A 15,727-nucleotide genomic window follows, 5' to 3' on the forward strand; every position below is an offset into this window, starting at 1 on the left:
ATTTATTTAAGTGCCAATAACTTTCAAAAGTCTTGTATTGTTTTCTGTTGTGTAGTAGTATTGGTGTCATAAATACTTGTTTCCCTTTGTAATTAAAAGTCTTATGTCATTTATACAGAACATTAAATCACTTATTCAAATTAATCCAAAGCTCTTTATAAGTTTAATTTTTTTTGGTTGAAATTTTGTGTTTTAGTGACTTTTATGTTTAAATGTATTTTCTTTTATGATGGTAATAATGTCTGGTATTATACTTTTGTGTATCCTTGAGATAAATCACACATAGGCAGTCTATTAATGATGTATAGTTTTTCTCATTTCCATTTTACTCTCACTTTGTGAAAACAAAGACAAGAGTAACACACACTAAAACTTCGATTATTATGGGACCTAACTTTATGACAAATCTTTTTTGTGTATGAAAATTTTCCAAAAAATGACATTTATATTGTAAAATTATTTTACCTAAATTTTAAAAGTGAAATAAGTTTTCATTCTTCTTCACAAGGATTGATGAATGTAGTTTATTATATTTAGCAAGTGAATGATTTACCAAGTAACTTAAGTAACAGTAGTAGTCAGTAAATGTGAGACTGTATATTAAGATTATATTGTACATTATATTAGATCCAAATTAGAAAGCAGTAAAAATCTTGTTATATATCTTTCTTAAAGCTAGATATTCATATTAAATAAATATTATACAAAGATTTTGTTGATATTTTTATGCTTGTTTGTGTGATTTTACAGTTTGTTTTTTTATCAAATTTACTTTTTAGTAGGATTTTGTTAACTTATGGTAAATTATTTTTCCAAGTGGTTTAACCTTTTATTGCATTTTGTTATATATGCAGTAAACCATCCATGTGCATATCGTTTGTATTTCTTGTCAACATTTATTTAACAATTTTAGGCAATGGACAGGCATTTTAGATTCTGGATGAAATGGTATGGAAAAACACATGGGGAATACAAGCTTGTAAAAGGGGATTTTCTTGCAGATGAGCATAGAGATGCAATTGTCAATGCTTCGTAAGTTCTTTCTCTCATTTCATTAATTTTTATTAAGTTTGTTATAACCATAAAATATAATAGAGAGAGAATTAGGGAATGTTTTATTCAAATACAAAATAATTTGTTTTAAAACAACTTTTTTCATTGAAGTTCCAGCATTTCAACAGTAGATCAGAATATACACAGAATAATTAATATCTTTCACTCTATCAGAACTAACTCATGCTTTTGCAGCTTCATCCATAATGATATTCACTTTGTATTGGAAGTATATTTGTTTGACTGAAAAATAATTTGAAATTTTACTTTTGAAAAATTTAATGTGTCTATATTTGAGAAATTCCAGTTAACAGTATTGTCATGGAATTAATGTTACATTTGAGGACAATATAGGACTGATTGGTCCACCTGGATTGTCCCATCCTCTACACAGAAATTTCAAATAAAAGTGAAACACTCATAGCCAGCCATTACTACTCACATTTATCAAAACTTCCCATAAACTCCTTTAACTTTACTGCATCAATGACCTATTCTGTCAATTTATATTTGTATCATCTAGTCCTTCTATTCTAACCTTTAAGTATTAAAAAGAAAAATAATGGCACAACAAAACTACCAGTTCCATTAACAATATTAAAAATTTCAATCATGCCCTTATAACCCTTCTTCTTTTTTCAAAAGAGAATATAAGATTTCCAAAACTTTCAGGAGTTTATCTTTCAACCATCTTTACTCTTTCATAATGTGCCCTCTTGAAAAAATTATACTACTTAATTATTTGATAGTGTGATAAAACAGGGAGATTTGAGAGATAGGTCACTAAATTCCAGTTCTAATTGAGGTCGGTGTGATACTTTAGAATAGTTCACACATTTTAGTATCTTGTTAAATAGTACAAATAGATTTTATAACTTGTAGACATTTTAATTATTAAATATGCACAAATTTAGTAATAACCATGTTGAAATAGTTATAGAAGCTTACTAAAGTGGGTGCTATTCTTTCTTTTTCCATTACATTTCTTAACAGATCATGAACATTGATTTTTAAGTAAAGTTCTATGATTCAACAGACAAGCCATGCAGTTGGACTCAGTATTTCACATGATTGGTTACTCTTAATGAAGAGATTGATCATCACTTAAATATCAAGGAACTTTTTGCTTAAGAGTTTTACTATTCCCAAAAGAATTGCCAATTCAGAAAAGAGACTACTAAATTCCTCTTTGCACCATGGCAGGTTTTGACAGTGGTAGTTCAATAACATAAAATAAGCAAATAAACATGCACTTTAATTGGAACATAGAAATATGTCTACATTGTAACTTAAAATCTTCAGGGTTCAGATTTCTAACTTCCAGATTTCTTACTTATTGCTAATATCAGAGTGTAGGAGACATAATTATCAGGCTGTTGCATATGAAATATTGGATTTTCATGTGCAAATATGAAATTTGATTTTTAGTGGCTGAAAGAGAAGAGTTATCATAAATTGATTTAGGAGATTTTTGCTTTGATGACAAGCCTTGAAAATGAGCCTTAGTACTACCTTCAGACAGCCTTTAATGAGGAAGAATTAAAGGCCTTAGTTGAATCAGAAAGCTGTCAACTGTGATAAAACTTGCTGACAAACCTGATGATCATTATTCAACAGTTTCTGGACATCTTGAAACAATTGATAAGGTGATATAGCTTGATAAATGGGTACCTCATGAATTGACTGCAAACCATCAAACATGACAAATTGAAATTTGTTTTTCACTCCTTACACACAACAGAAACAATCCATTTCTCCATAGAATTGTCACCTGTGATGAAAAATGAATTCTTTATGACAGTCAATGACTTAACTATGATAAAGCAGCAAGATATACACCAACATCAGCTCTTTACTCTAAGAAGCTTATAGTCAGTGTTTGGTGGTCATCAGCAGGTGTGACCTATTTTTCATTCTTAAACTTAGGAGAAACAGTCATAGCATATGATATATTGCTGTGAACTTGAAAATATGCATCAGCATTTGTCACAAAAACATCCAATAATAGTTAATAGTGGACACATACTGCTTTATGGCAATGCATGCTCTACCTCATGTCTCATGTGTTACTGTCCGAAAAATAAATGAACTTCAGTATAAAACTTTACCTCATCCATCATATTCACCAGAATTTTTCCTTATATATTATCACTTTTTAAACATTTGGACTCGTTTATTTAAGGAAAGAACGTTTGTAAGACAAAGGTCAATTGAACATGTCTTTAAAGGCTGTTGGACCAAAGGACAGCCAGTTCTTTAAAGACAGCATTTATAAAATAACAACTCATTGGCAGAAGTATATTGAGTCTAACGGAGCTTATTTTGATTAAATAAATTAAACAACAAAAAGATGTACTTGTTCCACATTTTTCTTTAAAAATCTTATATTTCATATGCAACTGATACTTCATATTAAATAAAATAAACTTCATTTTATCATTATGTGAAATATGTATTATGCATTTCACACTTGTACATTAATACATAAAAAAAATTACTTTTATATAGAAATATTAGGTTTAGAACACTGTATGGATGCTGATTGTTGATAAACTGAGTTTCTTGTGTTTAAAAACTTTCTCTATTAGACAGCAGTAAGAGTACCAACAATATCATGTCATTGTATTATAAAGATGACATGTTTATATGATTGAGTGTATGTACTGATATTTTTGTATTCTAAACTAATATAAAGATTTAAAACAAGTAGGTTTATAGTAAGACGAAGCTTAAGGAATGTTCTTTTCACCAAAGACCAATGGTGTATTACCTGCTTCACAACTTAACATAAATAATTCATAAACTTGCCTATTTGGGATAGAATTGACACCTAAGATGTTAAAGTATCACCTAAAAATCTGCAGGAAGTATTTTTTGAAGTAAAGATCTACGAGCTATTTTTCTACAAATGTTTTATTTTTTCCAAGATTTAGTGCTTACTTTCCATCACTTCATTTCTAGCAGTAATAAACAACAAGAAATTTATATGTCAGATCAGTTTTAATATTATTTTTATTTTTAAATGAATGTATATTAATGTTGAAATAAAGGCATAATTATTCTTCACTTTTTGTTAAAGTAAGAAATTGACTTGAACATTTTAAAACAAAAACTACATAGAAAACTCTATTCTTTGCTGTGCTTTTCATCAAAATTATTTTAAGTTTGTACTCATTCGTTTTGTAGTTGTTTTTTATAAAGCACATTACACTTAGGAATGATTTTTATTAATGTTCTTCATTTTTATATACTAATAAGTAACATTTGTTTGCAAAGGTTGGTGTTTGTGAACAACTTTGCTTTTGGCCCCACTGTGGATCACATGGTGTGTAATAAAAAAGATTTATAACTTACAAGTTATGAATAAATTGAAATTATTTATAACTATTTAATTTCAGAATAAATATTTGACTTCACATTGTGGTTTAAGAATTGTATGTTATACAATTTTGTTATTATTTGTATAAAGTGTAATTTACAATGCAAATTAATATTTTGTCTTTGCTTTACCCTTAATGCATGCACTGTTAAAGTCACTAATGAGAGTTTTCTGCACGAGCATCAGAGAAAATATGTATAATTGAATAAGAATTGGAAGAATACAAATTAAAAAGTAAGATTATTTTTCATAACTGCTAAACCTACATATACACACACAAAAAAAAACAACAACAAAACTTTTGGCTGCATATTATGTGTCTTCTTCAAATTAATTGAAATTTCTTAGTTTCAGATGAGAACAACTTTGAATACAACTTCCACAATTCATTGTATATTCCAAAGATGTCAGCTGAAGTGACATCAAGTGCATTTGGTTAAGTTAAATTATGCACGATTTATTGTATATTCCAAAGATGTCAGTTGAAGTGACATCTAGTGCATTTGATTAAGTTAAATTATGCAGGAAAAGAGTATATATATATAGTACATTAAGAAAGAGTCTATAATTTGAAGAAGTGGTATAATGCTGTAAAGTTTTTATTATTTTGATTTTCTTTTTTGAGTAAAAGCCAAACACTAAATCTATCAACCTTCTGGTTAACTGCAATTCTTACAAGTTCAACTTGTATATTAAAATATATTATTTTTGTACTTATTATTTCTAAATCAACAATTAGACTAATGTTGAAATTTGCTTTGTTTTTCTTTATTTTTTAATAATAATTCAAATTACTTTATTCTTTTAAGTGTATACTTATATTTTGTCAATATTAACCCCTTAACTGTAGCAAGGATACATGCTTTCAAGTACATGTCCCAGCTGCAGTGAATGAGTTAATTCATCCACAAATATATCATTAGACATAATAACACTGATAAACTTTGTTACATTTAAAGAAGTTAATAATGAAGTTAATAAATCAGTTAAGTTGCATATTTGATACACAGTTAGTTTATAGTTCTCAAAATTATTGTTGTCCAGTTAATGTTCTACAATTTTTTTTAAATATTTAGCACTTACTTTTTATTACTTCAATTGTATTATTCAATTTTAATATTACTTCTTTTTTAAAATGGATTTTTCTTAATTCGAAGAATTTTTATTTAATTATTTTTTTTAAAAAGTGTGTTTACCTTGTTCTTGCAGTTGAAAGAAAGGTTTGCAGACTTGAGAGATGGTGCTAGGATTGTGTCATCTAAACCATTTTGTCATCTCAATTTTCGTATCACAGACAGAACTATGAGTGGTATGTAGTAAGAGAATCCTACTGTAGATGAAATAATACTATCACATTTTGTTTTACATTATATGTATATATAAATAGATAGATAATGTGTGTTTTGATCAAAAGTATACTTTTCTTCTTTAGTTTACAATGGTTCTTGTAACTACACTGAAATGGGAGGTGATGATAAATTCACTCATATATATACATATACATACACACACACACATACACTGTTTTGAGAAATAATCTTGAAAAAAGTTCACTCAGTGAACTGATACTGTGCAATAATAGTTTCTTTTAAAAAAAAATTATTTTACATGGAATTGAAACATCAATTGCCTTTGGTAACTTGATGATGAAATGTTTCATTGTCACATTGTACCTGAAGGTGAAAACAGATTTCTTGCTTTCAGATATTGGAACCATCATGCACGTGAAGGAAATTACTCCCATAAAAGGTTCAGTGTCATGGACTGGGAAACCTGTATCGTACTTTTTACACACAATAGATCGGACGAAGGTGATTTTTGAAAAATGGCATGTTTGTAGGTTGTACTGTGTAGAAAATCTTATGACGACACAAACTACATTCACAGGATTTTGTTTTCACTTCAGTTTGTAGCAAGTGTTTGGCTAATTTTCAAGCTCATTTAGTTTTTGGTCATTTAGTTCTGGTATAAAACTGCATCATGTACAAAATATAAAATAAAAGGGGTGAATTTTAAAGCAATATTTGCAAGTAATGCAATAAGTCAAATGTCAATTTTTTTATGTTTAAAAATAAAATCTAGTCAGTTTTAGTTGTAAAAAAAGCATGCATTTGCCGTTCTCTCATCACCATGTGAAAATTCAGTTTTTGCATGATTGCCACTGTTGGTTATTTGCCCATTAAAGAAGCTGTTCATTGTGGACGAATAAGTAGTTATGTTAACTAAAAAACCAAAATTATTATTCAAGGACCCAACTATTTAGGATAGAATGCACACATGGGTGTTAGTCTTTCAAAGTAAAAGGTCACAAGCAACTTCATAGCCAAGCCAAACTAATCTGAAAAAATTGTGATATTTGTGTCTCAAATTGAGAAAACTTTTATTGTTTTGTTTTGTGTAGCTGCTTAGATAAATATTACTTTGGTCATTCAACTTGATAAAAATGATAGTCTTTGGCTTCATACATGGAGATTTTGAACAAAATCTAACTGTAACTGTTGATTTGTAATAGATTTTCAGTGACTTCAAAGTCACCCACAAAGATTTGAAGTTATAGTTAGGTGGAGGATGGTTCGTGAAATCAGATATCATACCAAACCCTCTGTATTTAAATAAAAAAATAATTTATATAAATGCAAGTAAAGAGGAATTTAAAATATGCAATAAGAAAACAACTTTTAACTAATATTCTGTAAATATGTATTGATTATTATTTGTATTCGTTTTACCATGCATTACATTTGTCCATGCAAATTTCTATTGAATTATTATTGTCTCTCAAGTTTAAAGATATCATTTTGTTTCCTCAGAGAAGTTTATATTAACAAGTGTAACCATTTTACTAAGTTATTTTTGTAACATTACAGTATGATTTCAGTACTACTATACAATTTGAATACTGGAATAAAAGAAAAGTAATGGTATTGAGATGTTTCACTTGCATCTAATTTTTGAAAAAAAAAATTGAAAATAGGCAAACAGATTATTTTTCTAGTAAAGAAGTAGAAATCCCAAATTATTAAATGTTAAAAAGGTAGTATTTGTTTTAAAGTCAACATTTTTGCTTTAAGTTTTCACAGTATAATAAGAAAGTTGCTAGTTTTTTAAAAATTTAAAAGGAAATTGTTTTCTTCATAGCTAGAACACTATTTCCAGAAATTGAAGAATCCTAAACTCAGGGTAAGAACTGAAGGTGTTATTAAAAAAAAAATTTTGTTTCATGTGTTCTCTTCATAAAAATGCCTTCATAACATTTTAAGCTTATAATCTAGGGTACTTATGTTTTAAACATGAATGTAAAAGTCACTTTATATTTTTATTTTATTGTCACATTCATACTACATGCTAATATGTTGTCAAATACATCTGCTGTTAATATTTTTTAAAACAAAATTATCCATCAGCTCTTTAATTTACACAGATAAACAGGTAGAAGAGTTACGGTATGATTTGTTCAATATAAAACCTTGATCATTTGTATAAAAAAAACAACAAACGACAATAATGGTTTCCTGTATGTGATCTTTCATAGGAAGTGGGAAACTCTCGTGCCAGGAAATGTAAAATCACAGCTTCTAACCATTCTCTGATGGATTCTTCATCTAATGATTCTAAAGATCTAAACAAGGATGATACAGCAATTTTTGGACCGACCACAAGAAAAGCCTGGTCAGCATGGTGTAATAGTCGTGACAAGTCAATAATTATCAGCACTAGTGGACAAGAGAGCAATGAAGAAAATGGTATTTTCATTTTCAGATTATGCTGTGAGAAACTATAAATTGCTTATTTGCCTGAATATTTTGCATATACCTATACAAGGGTGACTTGCACTTATCAGTCAATAATTTTTAACTTGTAGAATTGAGAGAGTGCATAACCACAGCACCCATTGCTAACAATTGCTTTATTCGTGTCTAAACAAATGTTGTGATTTGATGAACGCTCTTATAGCGCATCCATAACATCAAAGTGTGGAGCATACTTTGTGCCAGTGGATTACTCCCCATAAAGTCTGGAATTCACCATCTAGGCACACAGATCACTAAATTGTACCAGCTTAGCTTAAATTGTTTAAAATGCTTTTATCTTCTGGTCACGACAGATTAGAAGAAAATATTATGACTTTTGTATATCATACTTTAACTGTGACTTTCTGTTTGTTATTTCTTTTCAGGTGATATTAAACATCTGGAATTTGAACACAATTAGGCTAGTAATTCAAGGTTTTAATTTTATATTCATGCTTTCCTTATTAGAACATATTGACTTAGTTGTTGGTATAAGCTAAAAAAATGCTTAGTTATAGCTCCCTGCATGTAGTCATCATTAATTTGTGATAATTAATTACATTGTTTAATACAATATGTGTTTCTTAAAGTTCTATCAGAAAAGCATGACAGTTTAGTGAAATGTCCTAAATTATTATTTTTAATTTGGTATGGAAGTTCAAATTTTTAGCTTTTCATATTGATTTTGACTTGTGCCATTGAAGTTTCTTTGTAATCACAGGTGTGTCACGTCTTTCCTCTCGTGGTATCTTTTATCAGTTTATGTATGTTTTATGTAAGTAGCTATATTTTAACCAAAATGTTTGTCTACTGGGTAAACATAGGTCATTTACTCCATATACTTTGTGTATAAGATGTGTAACCTGTTTTATTGCTATATATATAACTGGTTTATATTCTGTGTTAGCTAGGATTTTCTCAATTTCTTTTATGGCAGGTATAGTTCTTGTATAATAGAAGGAAGTCATATTGCACAAATGTTGTTGAGGTAATCAAGTTTTACTGTAAATTTAATTGAATGATGTATATTTACTTTGCTTGTTTAGCCTATAAAATTTATTTTACAAAAGATTAATATATCAGTGTCATTTTCATGTAAAGAACAATGCAATTTAAACTTGTTTCAATAATAAATTTGCTCTCATCAAAATAACTGAGAAAACTATAACAGTTCTGCATATTTTTCTGATTATGTAATAAAGGTTTCTATATCACAACATTGCTCATAGCATATTCTTATTATACAGAGCCACTTAAAAGGCCTGTAGAAAAGCCTTTAGACAAGCAAAAGCAACAGAGGCTAGTGAAACTAAAGGAAAAAAAGAAAAAACCTGGGCGACCTAAGAAAGGCACAATTCGGACTAAACCTCACAAAGCTTTAAATTTTAGTGGACTAGACCTTCTTCACACACACACTGTTCTGAGTACTTCTAGTAAAGGTATGATGATTACTTCTCATGAACTGATTAGTTCTGAAAGGTAGATTTATGTGACATACAACTCTTAGTACTTTTAGGAAACTTGGTTTAGGTTCATTCTGATAGTTTGAGCCTCAGAGCTTTGATGCTAAGCAAGTAGTTAAAGTATAAGATTCGAGCACAGTTGGTTAAAAGAAAAGTTGAAAATATTGAAATACTTTATTGTTTCAGGAAAATTTTTGATATTTTGTATTATAACTTGTAAATCACAAACAAGCTTTATTATTTGTGGAAACATGAAGAATCGTTAAAATTTCTCAGTAAAAGACAAATATGTGGTCATTGTTTCAGGAAATATTCTTTATCAAGACTGTTCAGATCAGTTGGTTAAATTACTGACCACACATTTCTTTTTCCTTACAGCAATTTCAATCAGTTTTGTATTTCCAAAATTTACCATTTGTATGTTCATATTTTTGTTACTTACAGTAAATGTATGTAACTTGAGATATGCTTGACAATCATACTTTTTTCTACAGTAATATTTTGTTTGTTAAAGTGTTTTTAACATTTTTGTAATGGAGAATTTTAATCTTATGTCTTATCAAAATAAGAAGGAAAGAGCCTTTGAACAAAATTCACCTTTGTCTTTCTTTGGTTTCATAAACTTAACTTTAAGTTTATATATAGCATTGTAATCATACAAATAACCACATTATAAACTTTAATTAAATTAAAACAAAAATTTAAACATTAAATTCTAAGTCATTATTGTTTTTATAGTTTGTTTGTGAAGAAATGATTCTTTTTAACATTGAACAGGTGAACAGTCCAAACCCTCTCCTGGTTGTATTGACCATAATTTAGATAATATGGTTGTGAATTCAGCTAACTCTGGCATTTCTTTTCCTTCTTTGGAAAACTCTTCTGCTTTGCAAGAACTACTAGATAATTACAAAAGTCAATTTTTGTATTTCTTGCAAAAAATGAAAACCTCTCAATACAAAGAAGACCTGAAAAACAAAATTGAAAAAGAAAAGGTATGGAAGCTATAGAAATGTCAAGAACTAACATCTCTGTAGTAACTTCTTACTATATTTAGACCTCAAAGTATTTCATGTTTGTTACTAAAACTTTTATTAGATTAGGGATTTATAAAATGGTAAGTTATGTCTCTTTGTTTCTTTGTATTGCTCTTTGCAGAGATTGTGATGAAATCTTAGTTATTTTCAGATTTATTGAAATTTCTAAAGTAAACTTTCAAGTCTCATTATAAATTATTGTTTAACTGAAAGATAGACATTATTCTTATTTTCTGGATTTTTCTGTTCATTAATTTTTTTTTTTTCAGATTTTATATTTAGAAGTAAGATAAAATTAACGATGAATTAGGCAAAATAAAACAATACTTCATCACATCAATAAGTTTCTTCCACAAAACGTAGAAAACATTATACGCACACACCTAGACAGAAAGCACAATCAACCAACAAAAGTAAATATATCTCATGAATCAAAAAATCACGAAACCATATACTGCTGCATACCGTATATTCCCAACATCAGCAGAAAAATAACCAATATTTGGCAAAAACTATTAACAAGATATGACATTCCAGTTAATACCAAATTTATTCAAAAACCAGGCACAAAACTGAGCTCTATACTATGTAAAAAGTACAGTGACAAACACCACACCAACATTATTATAAAATACAATGTGATAACTGCCACGACTTCTATATTGGAGAAACAAGTAGAAAAATGGAAACCAGATTCAAAGAACATAAAAAGTCACCTTTACACATTTTGAACACTGCAAATCAAATAAACACAACATAACCATAGAAAACACTCAAATACTAAATAAAGAAACAAACATAAACGCAAAATTAAAGAAACCTTACTTATACAACAACTTAAACCCAAAATAAACCAATACAAAGGAACACCTTTATATCTATATTAAAAATAATATAATAAATAATATAATATTATATATTCAAACATCTAACACTGCCCTCTGCATTTCAACACTCAGTTACACAACTCCTTTCAAACATGTGGTCAGCTTCTGGTCAGTTTCCTCTTTCTTTCTTTGTGAACCTGACAATGACCGAAGAAGGTTGAAACGTTGTTCACTCCTATGCGTAAAATATTTTTTCAACCCAAATGAGCCATTTTTACATATATAGAAGTAAGTTTGTTTGGTAATAGGAAAATTAAATGTTATCTACGGTAAAAAGAGGAAAGTGGGTAGAGGAAAACATAACTGAAATCATCTTTCAGCACTGATTTCCAGTAAGAAATAAATCTATATTATTACAAGTGAGACCAGTTTAAAAAATATTGAGCTCTCACCTTGCAATTACAACCACAATGAATTGATGCTTCTAAAATTGGAACTTGTGGAAGTGTTATAAAAACCAGGCTTACAACATCACTAATTGTTCTCATAGCTACGAAAAATGAATTTGATCTCAAGAGCATGCAAACTAGAAAAGCAAATTGAAGCACTTAGTGAAGATAGCATCCCTCTTTTGAAGAATTGTTTGCTAGACTCTCCTTTAGATATGTTTAAGAAGGTATGTAGCTTTAGAATAAGTGTGTGGTTTAAACTCTGGAATTATTGCTAATTTAAAATGGTATAATATTGTGCTTGTATCAAAGCATTCTATGTTTTTAATGAGTAAGTTTCACTAAAACAATTGTTATACGTACCCATAACAACATGTACTGGTCTTTGCAAATCAAATTATCAATGAAGATGTCATAATTTTTTCTCAAATTTAAATTGTTAACTAACATTTTTGTTTTTTTCTGGATTTACAGTGTTTTAAAATTGGTAAGGTGGTCATATATTTTTAATTGCATTATTGCATAAATAATTAAATGTAAAAAATGTGCACTGAAATCTTGATTTAAAATATAGGTATGGAAATGAAAGTTGGTACAGATTTAAAATAGGTTAGTTACAAGCGTATTAAATAATGATTAATAAAAATTACCTAGAAGCTAAAACTAAATATATCCAAAGAGGAATAAAAACTTTAAACCTAATTAATCATCTATAAAGTTAACATATTAGTGAAGTGCATGAGGAAATAAATTGTGTTTGTAGTTACTGTACAGAAAACTTAACCTCTTAAATTCCTTCTCTCATCCTAATGAGCTTAGGTTTATATCTACTCTTTAAGTATCACACTTTAGCAGAATATCATTATTAATTACACAATGTAACACAAATTTTGTTCCTGGATAGTATGTGTTATTTCTTTATTGCTTATGTTGAAAAAGTACAGAAAGTGTCCATTATTCCCTTCAAACTTTGCTTTTGTGAGCTGGATAATGAAATTTAGAAATTAACTTATTTTCTATGTAAAAACGGGCAAATTTGCACATTTTCATTTACATAAGGTCTGAATAAAACAACATATGAATCAAGATTTACATGCATTTATACTAAAGTTATACAAAATTGTTTACAAGTGAATAGGTTTTCGAGATTTGCAACTATAATGTAAATCACTTTCATGTATCAGCCCCCAAATATAGTTTCCCATCATGTTTTTGTTATATGCCCCAGGTCACAAAAGCAAAGTTTGAAGAGAAAAATAGGTCTTTTCCATTTACTTTAGGCATAAGCAGTTGGGAAATAATATTTTCTGTCCAGGAATAAGAAAAGGTAAAAATTCTGTTACGTAGTGTAATTAATCAAACCTAAGCAGAGTCTTATTAGTTGTAACTTTCTCAGATTCTTATCCTTTTTTATTTCAAAATTTCTTCTTTGCTTATGCTCTTCAAGTTGTTAATAAGACTACTGATGTAAGTCAGTCTCAGCCCATCTCTAATTTATTTCTCATCAGTTTTTACTGTTGCTGGTAAATTTTTAGCTTTCCTTCTGTCATCATGTTGTAAACAGTCAAAATAAAAAATGTACAAACAGTTCTTTAAAACATAATGACAGAAGAAATCAAAATAATAGTATCAACTAACTAAAATACAAATTTTATCCATTACAGGACCTGATACAAATGTTAATAAACAGTACAACACAAATTTCAGTGGTATTGATTTAAATAGATAAAGGAATTACAAAAACAACAACAGAAGAAGAAAAAAATTTAATTTTGAAAAAACATTTTCCAAAATTAAACCACTTTTCAAGATCAGTAATAGTATTGAGTAATATATATACACCCATGTTTCACCTTTTATAATAGGAAAGGCATCAGAAACATTGTAGGTTGACTATTTAAAAGAAATATCATTCATGAAGGGTTTCAGATTACTTTACCTTATGGATGTTTTTTACTGCTATTTACCATTAGCTTTAGCTGTATCTAAACTCTGGCTTAGGCTTATTCTGTTTGGAGCTAAGGTGTTGCTATGTTGTCATTCACTATTCAAAACAGTTTGTTAATAAAATGATTCTAATTAAATGTAATTGAAATAATTAATGAACGTTTTTTTTCTATAAACATGCATTCTTTCATTATGTTTTTAAACACATTTTGAAATTTAAGTATTGTAAAAAGAAGTTATTTTTATAGGTTTTAAATTACATAAAACTGATTTTGTTTCAGCTAGAGCAGATAGCTCTCATGTAGTTTTGTGCAAAATTAAAATCAAAACAAAACAAACAAGTTTTAGCTAATGTGATTTCAAAGCTTAAGACTATTTCAAGGAATCAAAGTTCACATAACCAAATCAATAGTTTCCAGAGGAGTATTCATTATCTGTGATAATGAAACTATGATGAGTGCCAAAACATATTATCTAGTGTAAGTCAGCATGCATGACAGACAAACTTCATCAGTGTTATTAACAAAAATTTATGTTTCAACTTCAATGACATATAAAAAAAGAAGATAAATAAAGGTTTTAAGTTGTTTATGTAGAGCTGCTTTTCATTTCTCTTCTAATTCATTGATTGTTTTTCTGATAATAACACTTGTATCCTCATATTGTAAGATGTCAAGTTTCATATCATTGTTAATGAGTTTGAATGTCTTCTATGCTTAACATGTATTTTAGAATCCTAAGTATCTTCCTGTGGTACAAGACCACATCCTGAAAGAAATCTCATCTGTCCTAACCCAATACAAAGCTCTCCATAGTAAGGTACAGGAGTTGGATGATGAAGTTTACTCTCTTGAGAAAACAACAGTTAAAGAACAGATGTTTCATTGCCCTGAAGATAACATGGAACAACACATTAACTACAGTTTTTCAGAGAATCTTCTGGTTTCTAGAGCTGTGAAAAATGAAAAAAAGCCTCTAACACTGGAAAATCAAGAAAATGAAAACTTAGGTGCTCCATTTTCTTCTGTGGTACTGACTGGATGCTCAGTATTCTGTGATAAGTATATGGATAATTTCACTTCCTGCCCACCTTTTGATGCATGTCAAGAACAAGATTTGAAGAGAAAATTACCAGTAATCACCTCTGACCATTTTTCACCTAACATCAGTAATTGTGATGTTGGAGGTTTAGCTTGTAACTACCAAAGTGTAATGAAGTCAATCCATTCTTCCATAACTTGTACACATCTAATTGGAGACAATGCTTTCCAAGGGGATCTTTTACCTACCATTTCTTACTCTTCAATTAACCCTAGCAGAATTTCATCATCCCAAAGTAATATTCTAGAGAATCAGTATGAACCTGTATCATCCTCAACTAAGTCTGATTCATTGGGTGGTCATCAAGGATTAAACACTACAAGGTTTACATCTTGCTTATCCTCTTCAGAAGTTCAAACCACCCACAAATATGTTGAAAAAGTCACTCCCTCACCCCTTCTTAGTCGAGATCCTCATTTACCTTACAATTCAAAGCTAGAAATGCCAAAGGTATGTAAAGCTGGGAAACAGAGTTATCATCAACTCTGTGGATCAAGACCTTGGAAGCACTGTTCAAGCACGAATGCTTCCCAGCAAGGCACGTATGGGAAGTTTTCAAGTCCAAAAGCTCTGAAGGGTTTAGTGCTGAATTTAGGCAGTCTTTTAGCTGCAAAGAATCCTAAAACCAATCCCAAGTATGAAGAAATAAAACATAAAAACATAAAAACGAAAATATAACT

The 15,727-nt window shown here is 29.0% G+C and overlaps 1 protein-coding gene across 1 annotated transcript in view; it reads left to right on the forward strand.

Annotated features, from left to right (window-relative positions):
- LOC143249651 (histone-lysine N-methyltransferase, H3 lysine-79 specific-like) overlaps positions 1 to 15,725 on the forward strand; it is a 69,172-nt gene extending 53,447 nt beyond the window's left edge. Inside the window, exons 8-17 of the mRNA XM_076499903.1 lie at positions 914 to 1,032; positions 4,330 to 4,378; positions 5,642 to 5,741; positions 6,137 to 6,243; positions 7,571 to 7,612; positions 7,965 to 8,175; positions 9,471 to 9,662; positions 10,464 to 10,681; positions 12,101 to 12,226; positions 14,679 to 15,725. Coding sequence (XP_076356018.1) covers positions 914 to 1,032; positions 4,330 to 4,378; positions 5,642 to 5,741; positions 6,137 to 6,243; positions 7,571 to 7,612; positions 7,965 to 8,175; positions 9,471 to 9,662; positions 10,464 to 10,681; positions 12,101 to 12,226; positions 14,679 to 15,725 — 2,211 coding nt within the window. The remainder of the gene's footprint in view (positions 1 to 913; positions 1,033 to 4,329; positions 4,379 to 5,641; positions 5,742 to 6,136; positions 6,244 to 7,570; positions 7,613 to 7,964; positions 8,176 to 9,470; positions 9,663 to 10,463; positions 10,682 to 12,100; positions 12,227 to 14,678) is intronic.
- The last annotated feature ends 2 nt before the right edge of the window (positions 15,726 to 15,727 follow it).

The sequence above is a fragment of the Tachypleus tridentatus genome, chromosome 4 (assembly GCF_004210375.1).
Source record: "Tachypleus tridentatus isolate NWPU-2018 chromosome 4, ASM421037v1, whole genome shotgun sequence".
Classification (NCBI taxonomy): Eukaryota; Metazoa; Arthropoda; class Merostomata; order Xiphosura; family Limulidae; genus Tachypleus; species Tachypleus tridentatus.